General features: G+C 39.1%; 1 protein-coding gene across 1 annotated transcript in view; it reads left to right on the plus strand.

Annotated features, from left to right (window-relative positions):
- Nucleotides 1-12,977, plus strand: part of tlcd4b (TLC domain containing 4b) — a 28,627-nt gene extending 15,650 nt beyond the window's left edge. Inside the window, exons 3-7 of the mRNA XM_059348783.1 lie at nt 281-370; nt 7,943-8,001; nt 9,796-9,890; nt 11,814-11,887; nt 12,475-12,977. Of these exons, the coding sequence (XP_059204766.1) occupies nt 281-370; nt 7,943-8,001; nt 9,796-9,890; nt 11,814-11,887; nt 12,475-12,871 (715 nt within the window). The 3' untranslated portion in view covers nt 12,872-12,977. The remainder of the gene's footprint in view (nt 1-280; nt 371-7,942; nt 8,002-9,795; nt 9,891-11,813; nt 11,888-12,474) is intronic.
- Nucleotides 12,978-17,166: the final 4,189 nt, after the last annotated feature.

The following is a 17,166-nucleotide window of genomic DNA, read 5'->3' on the forward strand; positions in this document are numbered from 1 at the left end:
ACAACAGCGCCAATGGTTTTAATGGTAGAATAACACAACAGCGCCAATGGTTTTAATGGTAGAATAACACAACAGTGCCAATGGTTTTAATGGTAGAAATGCGGTAATACTTTCCCGGCTTGAATGGAATAAGAACCCCTTGTTTTAATGATTATCCATTTTCACTGTAAACTCCTGTTTGTCATCATGTTTACGTCTTGTTTGTCATCATGTTTACGTCTGGTTTGTCATCATGTTTACGTCTTGTTTGTCATCTTGTTTACGTCTTGTTTGTCTCCAGGTTGGTGTCCACGGTGCACGCTCTGCTGGTGGGGCTGTTCTGTCTGTACATCCTGTGGTTCGATGATGAGGTCAACGCCAACCCCGTCTGGTAAGAGGAACAGAAAGCTTCTTCAAGACTAATAAAATGAAACAAGGCAGGAGAATATGTGACATGCACACAAATAAAACCCTCCTAACAACACAAGCAGCGATGCTGTTTACGCTTTGGAAAAGGCAGAAACACAGACACATTATGCCTCGTCAATCTGGCAGGCTGAAAAAAAGTGTGAATGCTTTAGGCACTTTAGGAGAAACCTGTCTTCTCACATCTGCAGCCATGACTAGCTCACAGGGAAGGAAGGAAACCGATAAAGGTGGAGGTAGTGGAGGCTGGTGGAGGATGACAATGGCTTTTCTCTTCATCAGAATGAACGAGGGAAGAGGAGGATGGATCTAATGTGTCAGTGTGTCTCCAGAGAGTTGTAGATTCAGTGGATTTAGCTTTTGATTATTGTCTTTCCTGTCTTCTCTCTGTCTTCCTGCTACTGCTGACTCTGGTATTTGCTTCAGTGAATCCTGAAAGAGAATTTCCCTTCCTATTCCTCCCTCCTTCTCCTTCTCCGATATCTCAATCAGTCTTTTAAAAGCCCTCCTCAGCTTTCTGTCTCTCACTTCTCTCTTATATTCTTACAACATTCTCTCCACATCTTCTTCTTTCTTTCTTTTGCTTCTGTTTCGCTTCCTCTCTGGCCCGCTAGCAGACCAGAATCCCCCCAACAAGGCTTCTTTCATAGCAAACAACAGCAGCACCCCCCCCCCCCCTCACACACACACACACACACACACACACACACACACTCCTCCTCCTCCTCCTCCTCCTCCTCCTCCTCTAGCTGTCTCTGGCTGTCCAATCAATGCACCTCCTCCCTCCTCCTCTTATTGTCTGTGTGTCGGGCGGCTAGCGCTGCTGATGGAGTGAAATATTGGGAGAAAAGAGAAAGTGGGGGGGGGTGGTTCTTTAGGAGGGAACCATAGATGGGGTGGGGGGGGGTGGGGGGGTTCTTTAGACCATAGACGGGGGTTCTTTGTCCCTGCTTCTGTTTCCAGCCTACTGCTCAGTGTTCAGGTGCTTAGCATCTTAGCTAACCTCCACAAAACCTCTTTGTCTTCACATATTTTGGGGGATTTTAATGCATTTTTTTCTGTTGCAAAATTCCCTTCAGCTCCCACAAGGAAAAGGTGATTTATTAGTGTAAATAGTTTCTGTGTTATGTAGGAATTAGAGCCCTGCAGTTAGCCACGTCTGTGTATTTCCTCATTCTCTTGTTGGATTTCTCAACTTGTCCCCCCTCAGCCTCTAGCAGCTAGCTAGATTAGCCTCTAGCAGCTAGCTAGATTAGCCTCTAGCAGCTAGCTAGATTAGCCTCTAGCAGCTAGCTAGATTAGCCTCTAGCAGCTAGCTGATCCCAGCAGCAGCCTAATGCCTTAAAGATCATCTTGTTGCAAGCAGGAGTGGTGCAAGCAATAATTCTCCAGTCAATCTGATTGTATTACAGCATCATTAAGACGGGCACACAGCAGCATTGTTCTCTAGTGGAGTGTTCGGGGCCAGACCGTTAGAAACCAGCATTGTTCCAGCTGCTGCTGAGGCTGTTCCAACGCCTGGCTGTTATCATAATCTATTCAGCTAACAGCAGCGTGTCTGACCGCCCCGCCTCGGCTGCATTTCATGATTGGCTTATCTGGACTTGACCTGAACATGTGCAGGGCCGTTTCAATTGAATGAGGGGCCAAATAAACTTACACAATATAATGTATTACATAGATACTACTACACCCCAGCTAGAGCAGGGGTCTCAAACTCAAACTACCTGGGGCCGCTGGAGGCAGTGTCAAAATGGCCCAAAAAAGGACACAAAATTACTAAAAAAACACAAAATGACTGAAAAATAAAAAAAATTACAAAAAAAGAAAACACTTTACTTTAAAAAGACAGAAAATGACAAAAAAGATGCTGAATTTTTTTTTTTTTTTTAAAAGACACAAAATGACAGAAAAAAAATCTAATTACTTAAAAAAGAAACAAAATGACCAAAAAAGACACAGAATTACCAAAAGACACACAATTATTAAAAAAAGACACAATTATTAAAAAAAAGACACTAAATTATTAAAAAAGCACACAATTATTAAAAGACATACAATTATTTTAAAAAGACAACTTTTATACCAAGGGGAGGGCCACAAAATATCGTCACGAGGGCCGCAAATGGCCCGCGGGCCACAAGTTTGAGACCCTGATATAGACTATTGAAGATGAAGTTTCTGGATAATGGCTTGTGCTGGAAATGTAAACAGGTAACACTTCTCCACTGAATGAGGGAATGTGTGTTAACCAGACCTCTCTGGACTCAGAGTCTAAATATTCTGAGTAACTAAATCTCCTCAAGCCCAGAACTCTGTTTACTGTTTACTGTTTACTGTTTACTGGGGATGAGTCGAGTCATTTTAAGGCTTTGGAAAGCATCAGAAGTTCCACAGGTGAATCATGAGTCAGTCCAATGAGTGAAGCTGCATCCTATGAATGTATCTTAGTAGATTAGGTGGTGGCGGGGGGAGGGGGGCCCCTTGGGACAGCGTCTGGGATCACATAAAGGTAAATAATAATAATAACCCCACTAGCATCAGGACCCTGGTTTGTGGTTTTTCCCCAGGGGGGGATCTGGTAATATTGTCTGTCTCAGCAACATGTCTTTATGATGTCTGTACAGATATGATACATGTTTATATTATTATGTACTCAGTTTATTTTGTATTTTCTGCCTTTTGAGAGACAAAAATGTGCAAGGACTGTCACTGTAAACTCTTATTATTATTAATAATAATAATAATAATAACTAGAAAATGTCCTCTGGGTAAATAGTGAAAGGGCCACGGGGGCTACTGCCGGTGTGTGTACACTATGATGAGATTCTTCAGAGATTTATAACTATGCCCTTTAACCTGTGTGTGTGTGTGTGTGGCGTGTGTATGCATGTGTGAGGAGTGTGCGTGCTTGTGTGTGTGTGTGTGTATCTGTAACTGTAATCACATCAAAGATCAATCAGATCAAAGGCAATCAACAGAATTAACTGACGCCTGTTAATGTCCCGGAACATTGACAGGCTGGAATTTCTGGCCTCGAACAGAAAGCATTTTTGGCAAAACCATAATACCTATCATTGATCCGACTTCACTTTGAGCGTCCTGAGTTCTTCCTGAAGTCTACATGTGAAGAAAAATTAAAAAATAGCTTTGTTAGAGCGATCTAAAAAACTGTTCCATCTTCCTTTTTTCCGAAATCTTCCTGCGTTTTTAATATGGGAGCCAATGAGGCTGTTGGTTGATTTTTTTTTGTTGAAGATGGTCTTAAATTTGGCATTAACTTTTTTATTTTGACATAATTCAGAGGCTTTAAACTTCTTAAACTATTATAATTGTCCCACTGCAGAAACTGTTGATATGACTGTATGACAGGCCTGGACCACTAAAGAAAGAGAATTTGTGAAATATGACATTTTCTTTTAAGTCACTCCTACAGTATGAGCAGGGTGACTTAATGTGATGTTCCAGTTCATAGTTCATATAGGTTGTTGTTGAGTCATCACTGCTGCAGCTCTTCCTGTGCAAAGGGCTCCATATCTTTCTCTCTAAGGCCAAACTCCAGTCAGATGGTTATACACTGAGGGATGAGTGGGTTTACTGTACATTTTATTAACTGGAGCAGGATCACACTGATGATCATGGAGCCTTTGAACTGTGATAGCAGACTGTCTGACTATCACTTTATCAGACAGCAAGCAAACAGAAGACAGGATAACAGGATAACAGCTTAGTGATCACTGAGTGATCCAGCTGATCGGTTCACAGGAGCAGCACTGTCTTTAGATTAGATTAGAGATATGAATGCTTCATTAACAATCAGAGTAGATGGGATTTGATCTCTCACTTGCATTCAAATGCAGTAAGCAAATATTCATGTGTTTGTTAATTTTGTCTTTTTTTGTTAATTTTGTGTCTTTTGGTCATTTTGTGTCTTTTTTTGGTCATTTTGTGTCTTTTTTTGGTCATTTTGTGTGGGGTTTTTTTGTTTACAGTGCAGTAACTTACCATATTTCATGCTCAAATGCATGTATAACAGTGTAAAAATGCACAAAACTTCTTGCAATTAATGTTGGTTTGCTGTTCTTGCACTGAAGAAAAAAAGAAATCACAGTAAGTGGTTATTTTTTATTTGCTTCAAACCTTTTGTATTCCTATTTATACTGTTAAACATGCATTTGAGCATGAAATATGTTAAGTTACTGCACTGTAAACAAAAAAAACACAAAATGACAAAAAAAAGACTCAAAATGAACAAAAAAAGACACAAAAAGACAAAAACACGCCAACAAAACCCTAATGTTACCACATGGAGAGGCTAGAGTGATGACATCATCAAAAAAAGACACAAAATGAACATAAAAAGACACAAAATTACCAAAAACATGAAATCTTAAAAGTGCAGTGTAAAAATGCACAAAATGACTTTGCAATTAATGTTGTTCTGCTGTTCTTGCACTGAAAAAAAAAAAAAAAAATCACAGTAAGTGGTTATTTTTTATTTGCTTCAAACCTTTTGTATTCCTATTTATACTGTTAAACATGCATTAGAGCATGAAATATGTTAAGTTTCTGCACTGTAAACATATTTAAAATGTCAGTTTCATCATATCTGGTTAGTGATGCTCCTATATGTGGCCCTGTGGTGGTGAACATGATAAACTGAGGCCCTGCAGCATTTAAGTTGCCCATCCCTGATCTAGAACAACTTGACCCGTAGCCAACCTGAGACCAAGACTTTGCTGCGTGTCCAACCAGGCCCAAGTCCAGGACCAGAGCCAGACTAGAGACCAGACTCACATACTGTAGCCTTCAGATCATCTGGACTAAAGTGCCGATAGTAAAGGTAGACAGACCAACAGCTGGTTGCTGGAAGGAAAAACCAAACAAAAACTTTATTGCACAGTTTTATTGTGCATGCAGAATGCCAATAAAGCCAATAAAGCCAAGGGTGATATGAGGTGAAATATAGGTCATATCTGACAGACAGAGGTGTTCCCAGGGTCACCTGATGTACAGCACACTGCAGGTGTGTGTGTGTGTGTGTGTGTGTGTGTGTGTGTGTGTGTGTGTGTGTGTGTGTGTGTGTGTGTGTGTGTGTGTGTGTGTGTGTGTGTGTGTGTGTGTGTGTGTGTGTGTGTGTGTGTGTGTGTGTGTGTGTGTGTGTGTGTTGTGTGTGTGTGTTGTGTGTGTGTGTGTGTTGTGAGGTTGTGTTACCCAGCGCTCCGCCAGCCGTCTGCTATCCGATCCTTGAGTCTGATTCCAGGATCAGATGTCTGTTGGAGCGTCGACACCTTCATTGTTATTTTGAACAGATGCTGTTAGCGAGGACACCCAACGGTCCCCAGAGCACCGCTACGTCCTGTTTACACTCATAACACTAATATATGCTGGGTTAGCTTCAAGGAGCTCATTGGGTGATTGTCATGAAGCCAGTCTAAGTTCTGTCTGTGAAGATTAGAAGGACATACGTTATTAAACTAAATATATTTCACTTTTATATGAATTAATAATATAGCCATAATGAGGCACATTTCATTGTTTGTTGTTAAAATATTATATATATATTTATTTATTTTATATATATATATATATTTATTTTATATATATATATATTTTATATATATATATTTATATATATTTTATATATATATATTTATTTATATATATATATATATTTATATATATATATTTTTATATATATTTATTTTTTTTATATATATATATATAACTGTAATGCATCCGGATAAAAATGTCATGGTTTCCCCACACTTATATACAATAAATATTTAGTAAACTTTATAAAAATAAATATACATTTGTTTAAAAATATATAATTTAACAGAAAAAAATCCAATATAATGGTTTTTAACATTGTATAAACAACAAAATCTTAATGAAAATTGATGAGAAAAAATGGTTAAACATTACAGTAATGATAGAATTTGCATCAAAATATGTGCATATTTTAATAAAATACGTTTTGGTGATACCAGCTACCCTTCAGCATATTTAAGTGCTTGCCAAAGAAACAAAAAAGGAAGAAAAAAACTTTTGTTGTTTTTTTTTTATTTAAAAATGTGTTACAGTAATGAATTTTGTTGCTCACAGTGTCTCTAAAAGTGTCAGAAAATACCTTAATTTTTAAAAAATAGATTATAAATTCATATTAAACAGTGACTTTAGATCGTATATGTTATAAAGCAGGGATGGGCAACTTAAATGCTGCAGGGGGCCACAATTTTTCATCAACACTACCGCAGGGCCACATATAGGACCGTACATTTAACCAGATATGATGAAACTAATTTTATGAAACAATTTTAAATATGTTTACAGTTTAGTAGCTTATACAAATGCATGTATAACAGTATAAATAGGAATACAAAAGGTTTGAAGCAAATAAAAAATAACCACTTACTGTGATTTATTTTTTTCAGTGTAAGAACAGCAGACCAACATTAATTACAAGAAGAAGTTTTGTGCATTTTTACACTGAACTTTTAAGATTTCATGCTCAGATGCATGTAGTTGTACTGAGGGCCACTTCAGGTGAAGGTGCGGGCCGTATGTGGCCCCCGGGCCTCCTGTTGCCCATCCCTGGTCTAAAGGGTCAAATAAAATATGTATTTAATGCTCTTGGATTTCTGCTATGAGCTGCACCATGTTGATGAGAATCACCTTTTAAACAAACCAGCTGAGCTTCTCCTCCAGCCTGGTCTCCTCTTCCTTCAATCAACCAGGACCTGAGGCACAATAAGCTGATCAGCATCAACCACCAGCCAATCAGCCTGGAGGAGCTTCTTCTTCATTCATTGTTGATGTGTTAGCCCAGTTGCATCATGTTCTCTCTGCAGAAGTAGATGATTGTTTAGAGCAGGGATTCCCAAAGTGTGGTGCGTGGACCCCTGGGGGTGCGTGAGCTGCTGCTAGGCGGTGCGCGAGATGAAAAATGTAATGGCGGTCTGATAATGACACAATTACATTTCATTTTTGCATCTATTTTGGTCATTTTTGCATCTATTTTTTGGTAGTTTGGTAATTTTTACATGTATTTTTGGTCAATTTGTGTCTATTTTGATAATTTTGTGTCATCTTTGGTCATTTTTGCATCTATTTTTGGCTGTTTTTGATCTTATAATGAAGCGTAGAAGAAGTTATCTTCTTGTTCTTGTATCATTTTTCCAGCCTGTGTTATGATGACGGGGTTGTGTTCACTCCACGCTCATTTAAATTTGCTGCAATTTTTGTTCAACGCAGCTCAAATATTATAACATTTTCCCAACTGATCTGCTTTCTGCCTCTGATCCTGAGCCTGTCATCATCCTCCACCTTTAATATGGCTATAAAAACTCTTATTGCATTTTGTTTTTTTTGAAGGTGTGGGCGATTGGGGGTGCGTCAACACAGTTGGGACATAGAAGGGGTGCACGGCTAAAAAAGTTTGGGAACCGCTGGTTTAGAGGAACCCAGTGTGAAGGCTTTGGATTCTTCTTGTTTGTGTTCCAGCTGTGATTAAATCATGTGTTCTGCTCCACAGGGGCGACCCCGGCCTCGTCAAGCTGAATGTAGCCATAACGTGTGGTTACCTGCTTTATGGTGAGCTGCTGTTTGTTCTCCTGTTGATCATTTCTCCACTGTCCAGTTCATGTAAACGCTGTAAACACACAGAGCAGAGGGACTTTTGATTTCCTACAAAGTCTAACTGCAGTAAATACATATTTGGTCAAAATTGAGTTATAACTAAAAATGAACTCCTTGATGACAAAGTTTTAGATTTAAATTTTGCTTTATTTCAGAGAAATAATGACATAAAAACCACAAAATCCAACTCAAAACCAAGCAGTAACTGCACTTACCACAGTCTGCTTTGCATATATATATACTAATTTAATCATTAAAAAAAATGAAATTATACGTTTATTTGAAAGGAGATAGTGATGAAGTAAAAAAGTGAGAGAAAATTATATTAAGACTGAAATATAACACTACTTTATGATGTTAAGTCAAAATACATAAATCTCAGAATAGAGTTGTTAAACACTTTTAAATACAAAATCAATTTGAAAATGTTAATTTAATGAAAACAGCTGAAAGAAGACAACAACATTACTATTATTATTATACTATTAGAACCTTTTATAGTAAAACCAGAGTGCAGTAACTACATTTTTGGGGTCAAAGGTCAAATAATCATCAAGATCATGATTTTTTTGCATAAATATTACATCATCAATATATGTAGAAATAAGAGTCATATCACTAATCTACCTATAACCCATTTGGGTTTAGAGCAGTTTTAACCCTTTGCCTAGTTACAGTCAGACTTTGTAGAGTAGTTACATAACATAAATGACTTGTCGGCTATAAAGAAATCTAGCAATCTGCACTTTGATATGTGGTTATACGGGAGCAAAGATCCAAAACAAACCGTATTTATATATCATATTAATGGAGTATTATGTCTACCCCTGTATACTTCACCCACTGTTGAAGAGATTGAAGCTTATGACCAGTTATGCCTTTTTTCCAACCTTAAACATCTTCTTTATCATCTTCTTCATGTTTTAACTGTATTTATTTGTGCCGTTCTTCTTCACTGGTGCAACAGAAGCTGTTTAGATTTAATGCATCGTCGGCTAAAAGACTCCAGCAATCTGCACTTTGATGTGTGATTGTGAATATTCATATATTAAAAAACAAACTTTAAAAATACTTTGCAGTGTTTTAAAATGCTATATTTAACCTGTTGTGTGATTCTGATTCTTTACTGTGGATATTCGTGTCAGATGATCATTAAACAGATAAATGTGGTTAATATGAACAGCTGGTAAAACAAACACAATGTGTCAGTCTACATTGGTTGCTGTGGGGATAAATAAGTCTGAACTTTATTGTTGCAATTTTAACTTTAAATTGATCTTTTTTTTTTATGTTAAATCGTCACCTGAAAAGTAACTAAAGCTGACGGTAAAAGTATAAAGTTACATTAAATGAAAATACCTCAAAATTGTCCTTAATGTATTTAGTTATAATTCACGGCTGATGGTAACAGTTTAGATGTGGTGATAATAATAATATAAAGGCCACAGGAGTCTGTAAGAAGTTTGGTTCATGCAGCTTTAAAGTGCTTGGATTAGACTTTTTAAAAGCTGTATTTAACATGTGAGAGAGGACAATCAGAGTGATAAAGTATTTAATCAGAGTGATAAAGTGTCTGCAGTGTTTTGTCTCCTCAGACTGTTGAGGAACTGAAGGTTATGAGTCTAAAGTTAATGTGACATGTCAGACATGTTTTCTACACTTGAACCTTCCTGTTCATAATCATTCTGATAATAAGATTATACTCTGATAGTCTAATCTGAGTTCTAAACCTCTTCCTCTCTGTCTCAGACCTGGTGCTGCTGGCCTGTAACTGGAGCACGATGGGCGACAGCTTCTTCGTCTGCCACCACTTGGCGGCGCTCTACGCTTACGGATACGTGCTGGTGAGTCTGTCACTCTCCACCATCTATGAACTGGAATAGCATTTACATTTACACTACTGGTCAAAAGTTTTAGAACACACCAACTTTTCCAGAATTTAATTGTAAATGATGCAGTTTAATGTCTCAGTGTACTCTGAAATGAATGCACATTTGCAACATTTAAAATTCTTTATTGAGCATGATAGTGTTTTGAAAGTAAAAAAAAGATTCAAAATCACATTTTATGTTGGACTAAAGGACTAAAATAAGACACAAAATGACCAAAAAAAGAAACAAAATGACAAAAAAAGACACAAAATGACTAAAAAAAGACACAAAGACATAAAAAAGAATTCAAAAATGGACAAAATAGCCCAAGACTCCATAGAGTTAAGTTGTTAACCCATTTCTTGTTCCCTGAAAAAGGCCTACTTGTATAATTCTGAAATGTACATTATTTTCCAGTTTTGGTTAAGCTTACCTTTTTTTATTTACCTCTGGCAGTTCACCACTTACCTTTGGACCCTTTCAAGCTGTTCATTTGACTTGAACTGCTTGAATTTCAATAAAAAACTGGAAACATTGGGCTGTTCTAAAACTTTTGACCGGTAGTGTACATTTAGTCATTCAGCAGACGCTTTTATCCAAAGCGACGTACAGGAAGAGTAAAAACAAACAATCAAGGTCTAGTGCAATAAGAGAGCTATTAGTGCATCAATAAGTGCTAGTGACTAGCGATGGAAGAAACTGTATTATTCATGTTTCATAATGTGTTTGTGTCATTTTGTTCCTTAAGCCAGCTTCAGTTTGCAAACTGAAAGTTGCAATAACAATTATAAAACACACAGAAATACAAGAGTATTAGTTTGAGCAAAACTATCTTACTGTATCAAACCTTTCTAGCATGAATTACTGACTTTAATTTGATCCAAAACCTATTAAACCCTTTGATGCACAACATGGTCTAAAGTGACCCCACTAAGTTTTTATATTCTATATCTTTGCAATAAATTAATTTCATCATTCAGTGTTGCAGGTTTTCCTCAAATAACTTGTTTTTGATCATCATACATCCTATTTTTCATGTCTTATTTTTTGATTAAAATACTTTTTTTTTACCACTACTCTTCTAATGCACAAGGTGATTTCTGACCCATGTTGTGCATTAGAAGGTGTTTATATGTTGTCACCAATTTAAAACCTGACAAAGAAGACACAGATATTAACTATCCTACAGTATTTTGTTAAATTGGTGTTTTTCCAATGTAAATTATTATTTGGTGGCTCTAATAAGTCTCAAATGTTAAAATATGTGATTTTCCAATGTAACCTGGTGGTTCTAACAACTCTTTTAAAGTTAAACCTTCAAAATAAGACAAAAATAGTTACTCATATACTCAAGTTGTTCATTTAGTGAATCACTTTTTGTATCACTACACTTCTAATGCACATGTGTGTAAACTTGATGTAATAATACAAAAACTATTTTCCTGCAACAAAGGGTTAAACACAAAACACATTAAATATGAAGATTACAGTGAAAACTAACCTCATGCCTCTTCAGGGTTAAAACATAAAACATTAAACTCCTTCATGTTCTCTTTACAGTTTAATCTGAGTTGAGTTAGTTTTACGATTGACTGGATCAAGTCTCTTTACATCCTTTCAAAATAAAAGCATCTGTCATCACAATAGGCCTTTGCATAGTACTGTATATATCTTTTATTCTGCCCATGTATGCATGCAGTGATTAACCCATTCATTGATTGTTAACGTTGTATAGATAATGGAGTTCTCCCGAGTAGAAACACATCCTGGTGTTTTTGTCACACTATGCATTAGGATCCTAAACCCTGGCCTATAAATACTCTGGTTATATTGATTGAACTGTATTATTCATAATGTTTTTGTCATGTTGATTCTCTGTGTGTTGGCTCATTGCAGACACGAGGAGTGCTTCCCTACTTCGCCAACTTTCGCCTCATTTCAGAGTTATCCACACCGTTTGTGAACCAAAGGTGAGTCAGCCGACTGATGACTGACCCTCTGTTTACTGACTCATTCATTCATTCATTCATTCATTCATTCATTCATTCATATCAGCCTGCAGCTCTGCTACGTGGCGGACATATCTTCCACTCTAAAGCTGCGTTTCAAATTGCATACTTTTTCCTTTTCCTAGTGCAGAAGCTCTTACTAAGTATGTTATGTTGCATTGGTGGAAGAAGTACACTGTAAAAAGGTGTTTAGTCTAAAAACCAGATCAAACAGTAAATCTGAGGGAAATGATCCTGCCAATATGGCCGACATCATGGTAACTGGCTACAATGCGCTGTGTAAAACACTCTAAAAAGTGCCGGTCAGAGCTGCTCTGATTTCCTTTTTTTAATAAAAGCCTCCTTCACATAATAGCCTGCCCCTGTTATTAGCCGGGTCCCAAACTGATCCTTTATTAATAGAAGCCCCGGATACTATTGGAGGAGATACGGTCTCCTGGTATTTTTGGCACTATGTCTTGTGATACTAAATCCTGGCTCTCTAAATAATCTGGTTATATTGATATTTGTTCCTCACAGTAACATTTGTGATCCCTTCCTCCCTGCAGGTGGTTCTTCGAGGCGTTGAAGTACCCCCGCTCCCACCGGTTGGTGGTCCTGAACGGCGTGGCCATGTCCGTGGTCTTCTTCCTGGTGCGGACCGCCGTCATGCCGTCCTACTGGTCCAGCGTCTTCGCCACCTTCGGCACGCCGGAGTTCGAGCGGCTGGGTTTGGGCGCCCAGGTGGCCTGGATCACCTCCTGCATCGCCCTGGACATCCTCAACACCATCTGGATGTACAAGATCACCCGCGGCTGCTACAAGGTGCTGACGGGGAGAGGAGGCCGCCGGGGGAAGGAAGGAGCAGAGAAGGAGGTGAAGGGAGGAGCAGAGAAGGAGGTGAAGGGAGGAGCAGAGAAGGAGGCGCACTCAGACGGGAAGCACGCCAACAACCACACGGACTAGAAACCAGTGAAGGACAGAGACATGAGCAGGGAGGGAGGACCACCAGGAGCCTCAGAGCCTCCCTGCTGCTGCAGCCTCAGAGCCCCTCCCCCCCACCTCCACCTCCTCCACCCACCTCCACCCCCCCGACCTTTGACCCCGGCTAGTGGACCGGCTACCAGTCCTCAGGTCCACCCCGACGCTCTTTGACTCACTCCAGCACCAGCCTTCAGCCTCAGTGTTAGCCTGCTGGGTGGGGGGGGGGCACCACTCCACAAGGTAAAAGCTCACAAGCACACTTTTAACTCCGTCTGACACCTTTTTTCGTCCCGACCGCCATTCCTCCCTCTCCTCTCTCCTCATGCTCCACTTCAGCCAAAGCCCCGATCCTCTGAAGTGCCTGCAAAGACAGGAAAGCAATAAATGCGGAGGAATAAGATCACAAAGTCTACCGGAGCTAACGGAGCTCCCGGAGCTAACGAGCTAACGGAGCTACCGGAGCTAATGGAGCTACCGGAGCTAACGAGCTAACGGAGCTACCCGAGCTAACGAAGCTAACGGAGCTACCGGAGCTACCCGAGCTACCGGAGCTACCCGAGCTAACAGAGCTAACGGAGCTAGCCCCTCCAGAAGACCAACCATCTCCCGCTCGCTACTCAACTCAACGACTCTTCTTCTTCTCCTCTTCATACTCCGTCCTCCCTGGAGGAGCCGGGGCCTCCAGAGCCTCGGACTCTCACACTGATCCTCTCTGTCTGTGGATCTATAGGGCTCTCGTCTAAAACTCATCAGACCTCACGAAAAGAGACAGAAAAACACCATAATGCCTCTTCTACAGTATCACCTGCTGTGGCCTCCTGTAACAAGTGGCGCCTGCCTATATCACCAGCCATGCCCCTCCAACCTCCTTCAGATTTGGATTATATATCAAAAGAAAAACTAAGAATATGCATGCAGGAGAGAGAGAGACTCTCCAACACCTTTAGCTTCTCCCAGGAGGATGTTCAGTGTTAGCGTGTCTCTTATTTTACTCTGAGCAGTAACAACGTGTCTGAGTCCCAGAGATCATATCGACCCTCTGCCTCACCAGGAGGCTTCACCATCCAGCTCCAACCTTTGGTTTTGTTCTACCTCTCCCCCCATGCCTTACAAACACTTGAGTTAATCAACTTTTTTCTTTCTTCTGTAAAAAGTGATTTTTTTTTTAGCCTTTAATCTGTTGTGATATCACTGATTCTCTCCCTGAAGCGTCTCCAGAGCTTTCCCAGCCAGCGCAGTGAAACAGTCAGTCAGTGAATCTTTCTAGAGAAACTCCCCGAGGCTTCTCTACCTCCACCTCTCTCCACCTCTCTCTTCTGTTCTCAGTGACTCTGAGAAGATCCTTTAGGAAGTTTGCACAAGCAGAGCATAGCGTGCAGACGCTCCACTGTATCTGGTGTCCTGAAACACTGACATGGTGCTCTTTTCTTTTTCTTTTTCTTGTTTTGCAGAATGTCAGAAGTAGGAATGCTGCAGCAATATGACTTTCTTCAGTTTCTGATATCTAATGAATTGGAATGTACCGTTCTGTGACAAAAGGCTGTGTGGCAATCTGCATGTTTTTGTGTTCTGTATAAATTGTAAATCATCACTACAGAGCATGGTACGATCGACATATTTCTGTGATGCCTTAGTGAATAGTCATAATAGATGAATAACATCTAAATATTAATTGCATTAATCTAATGCTTAAATGGGGCTTGTCTTCCAGAAGTTGATGTGTTCGCCTCATACTGGATGCATGTTTTATTTCCTTTCTCCTCTCCTTCCCTGCATGTCTGTACAGTATATTCACATACAGTAGCTCTGCGTACTGTATGCTAACTCGCTAAACATTAGCACATCCTCTGTGTGCCACTCGGCATTACTTGGTTTGATAAATTCATGTTCAGTTAACGACTACACAACTGACAGACAGAGATACAAGAGGACGTTTCATATTTAGCAACTAGAACTTTAGAAAGGACGAGCTGCCGCGTGTTCTCCTGTTTCCTTTTAGCTTGAAAGAGTTCTCCACCGATCCACACTCCATAAAACACCAACAGGATCACAATAGAGCCAGATCTTAGCCAGGTTTCCATCCTAATGTAGAAACATTTTAACCACATTTCCCCAAAATATCTGCAAGAAAATGAATGAATTCAAATGAACTTTACGTGGATATTGATGAATTATTCCACACGTTTCCTTTTCCTTGTCTAAAGCTACATTTACTATAAATATGGCTGTTAATCACTGTGTCTGCTCCAGCCCACATCTGTTATTTTGCAGTCATTTCCAATATTTGTTTTGGCAGCACTACCCATAATGCAACACAATGATTGACAGTTCAGTCAGAGATTTGTGTTTATACGACCCTGATTCCATCAAATTTAAGACTCTGTGTAAAAAAAACCAAATTGTATAAATACAAAATAAACATAAAATATACTGTAATATCTCCGTACAGTTTTTAATTGAATATATGTCAAACTATTTGCAGATGATGGGATTTTCTACTTATTTTCTTTTCAACAACGTCCCAACTTCTTTGGAATCAGGGTAGTAGCAGCTAGTGATGTCCCAGTGAAGCTTCATGAACCAGTGTCTTTATTCTCTGAGCCACTAGATGGAGCTGTTCAACAAAGAGTTATTATCATTATATTATCATCACTCAGGCCTTTTTCTTTAACCCTTTGATGCGCAACATGGGTCAGAAATGACTCATTCATCCAGATTTTTTTTTTAATTAAACGACCTAATACTATAATAATAGTAATTTGTTTCAAATAGTTACTTTCCACACTCATATATTTAATATATTTAACATGTTTATGTATCATTTTGTCACATACAGTGTATCTGGAAGGTTTTCACAGCACTTTACTTTTTCCAATTTTTTATATGTTTCAGCCTTATTAACAAAATTAATTAAATTATTTTTTCCTTAAAGTTATACACACAATACCCCATGATGAAATGTTTGACCCAAAAGTAGTGACACAAAAAGGGTTTTTATTCAAAAAGTAAGAAATGAAAACAAAAATTAGGATGTATGATGATCAAAAACAAGTTGATGGAGGAAAACCTGGAATACTGAATGATGAAATTAATTTGTTGCAAAGAAATAGAACATAAAAACTCAGTCGGGTCACTTTAGACTTTAGATGTTGGGCATCAAAGGGTTAAACCAATAGCTCCATCTAGTGGGCTGGGAAATAATGACACTGGTTGATGAGGCTTCATTGGCACATCACTAGCTGCTAATGTAGCCTCGAGGCCTGAACCGCTTTTTATAGTTTAAGACATGTCAACAGACTTCCATGTGCCCCATCGGTGGAGTTCCTTTGAGCTTTGTGTCTCTGTTTGCAGATGATGGACTGGTCTTTGTGTCTCTGTGTGGAGATGGTTGACTGGTCTGTCTGGTGGCGTTTCCACTGTGGAACCACTAAGCCCACTCCCTGTGGATGACTGTCTGTCACCACGGAGGCGGGGCTTCAGTATCTTGTGCCTTTTTACACAAATGGTGGATGTGATGCAGCCAGGTTTGGATTAGCATGATTTTCTAATGTAATCTCTAGTGATTATCTCCTCTGTACTCCACATGTATACTCTCTGTATATATTTTTATAATCTGCCTGCACAATGATTAATCCGGCCAAGTATTATAATCCAAAGCTGATCCCTGTGGGGAGCCTGTTTTGTGTTTATTTCTCTCTCCTGAATCCAGGGGACGTCTCTATGAATGTTGTGATGGTTATTTAGTGGCATTACGAAGAGCTCACAGTGTCCACGGTGATGACAATGGAAACTATATTTTTTTGACATTTAAAGCTCTTTAAGATGTCGACAGGAAGGCTTTCATCTCATTTATCCGGCCTCCTAAACTCAAAGCTGTGAATAGTTGTAGAATCAACCTGTAAGTGGTTCAGTCTATAATCAGTGAGGACTTCACTGACTGATTGTTTCTGGCCGTCTTTGAGTTTAGATGCTCTCTGCTGCAGGTCTCATGCACAAAAAGGACATGCAGAAGAGTTCTGATCTGGCCTGGTTGTCTATAGACTGGACTAACGCAGAGTTTTTGTATCTGTCAGGGTTTTCTACAGAATATATTTCAGCAGCTGATATTTGTGCTGTCTCACCCTGGGGATGTTTGGAAATGGACAGAATGAATTAAAGATTGAATCTGAGGCTGCTACTGTAAGGCCATGATGGGTATTGTATCAGGTTAGAACAACCACATTGCCTTTGTTTCTTTGGGGAGGCCAACATTCATTATATTATATAATGAATATATA

Source organism: Centropristis striata, chromosome 13 (assembly GCF_030273125.1).
Source record: "Centropristis striata isolate RG_2023a ecotype Rhode Island chromosome 13, C.striata_1.0, whole genome shotgun sequence".
NCBI lineage: Eukaryota > Metazoa > Chordata > Actinopteri > Perciformes > Serranidae > Centropristis > Centropristis striata.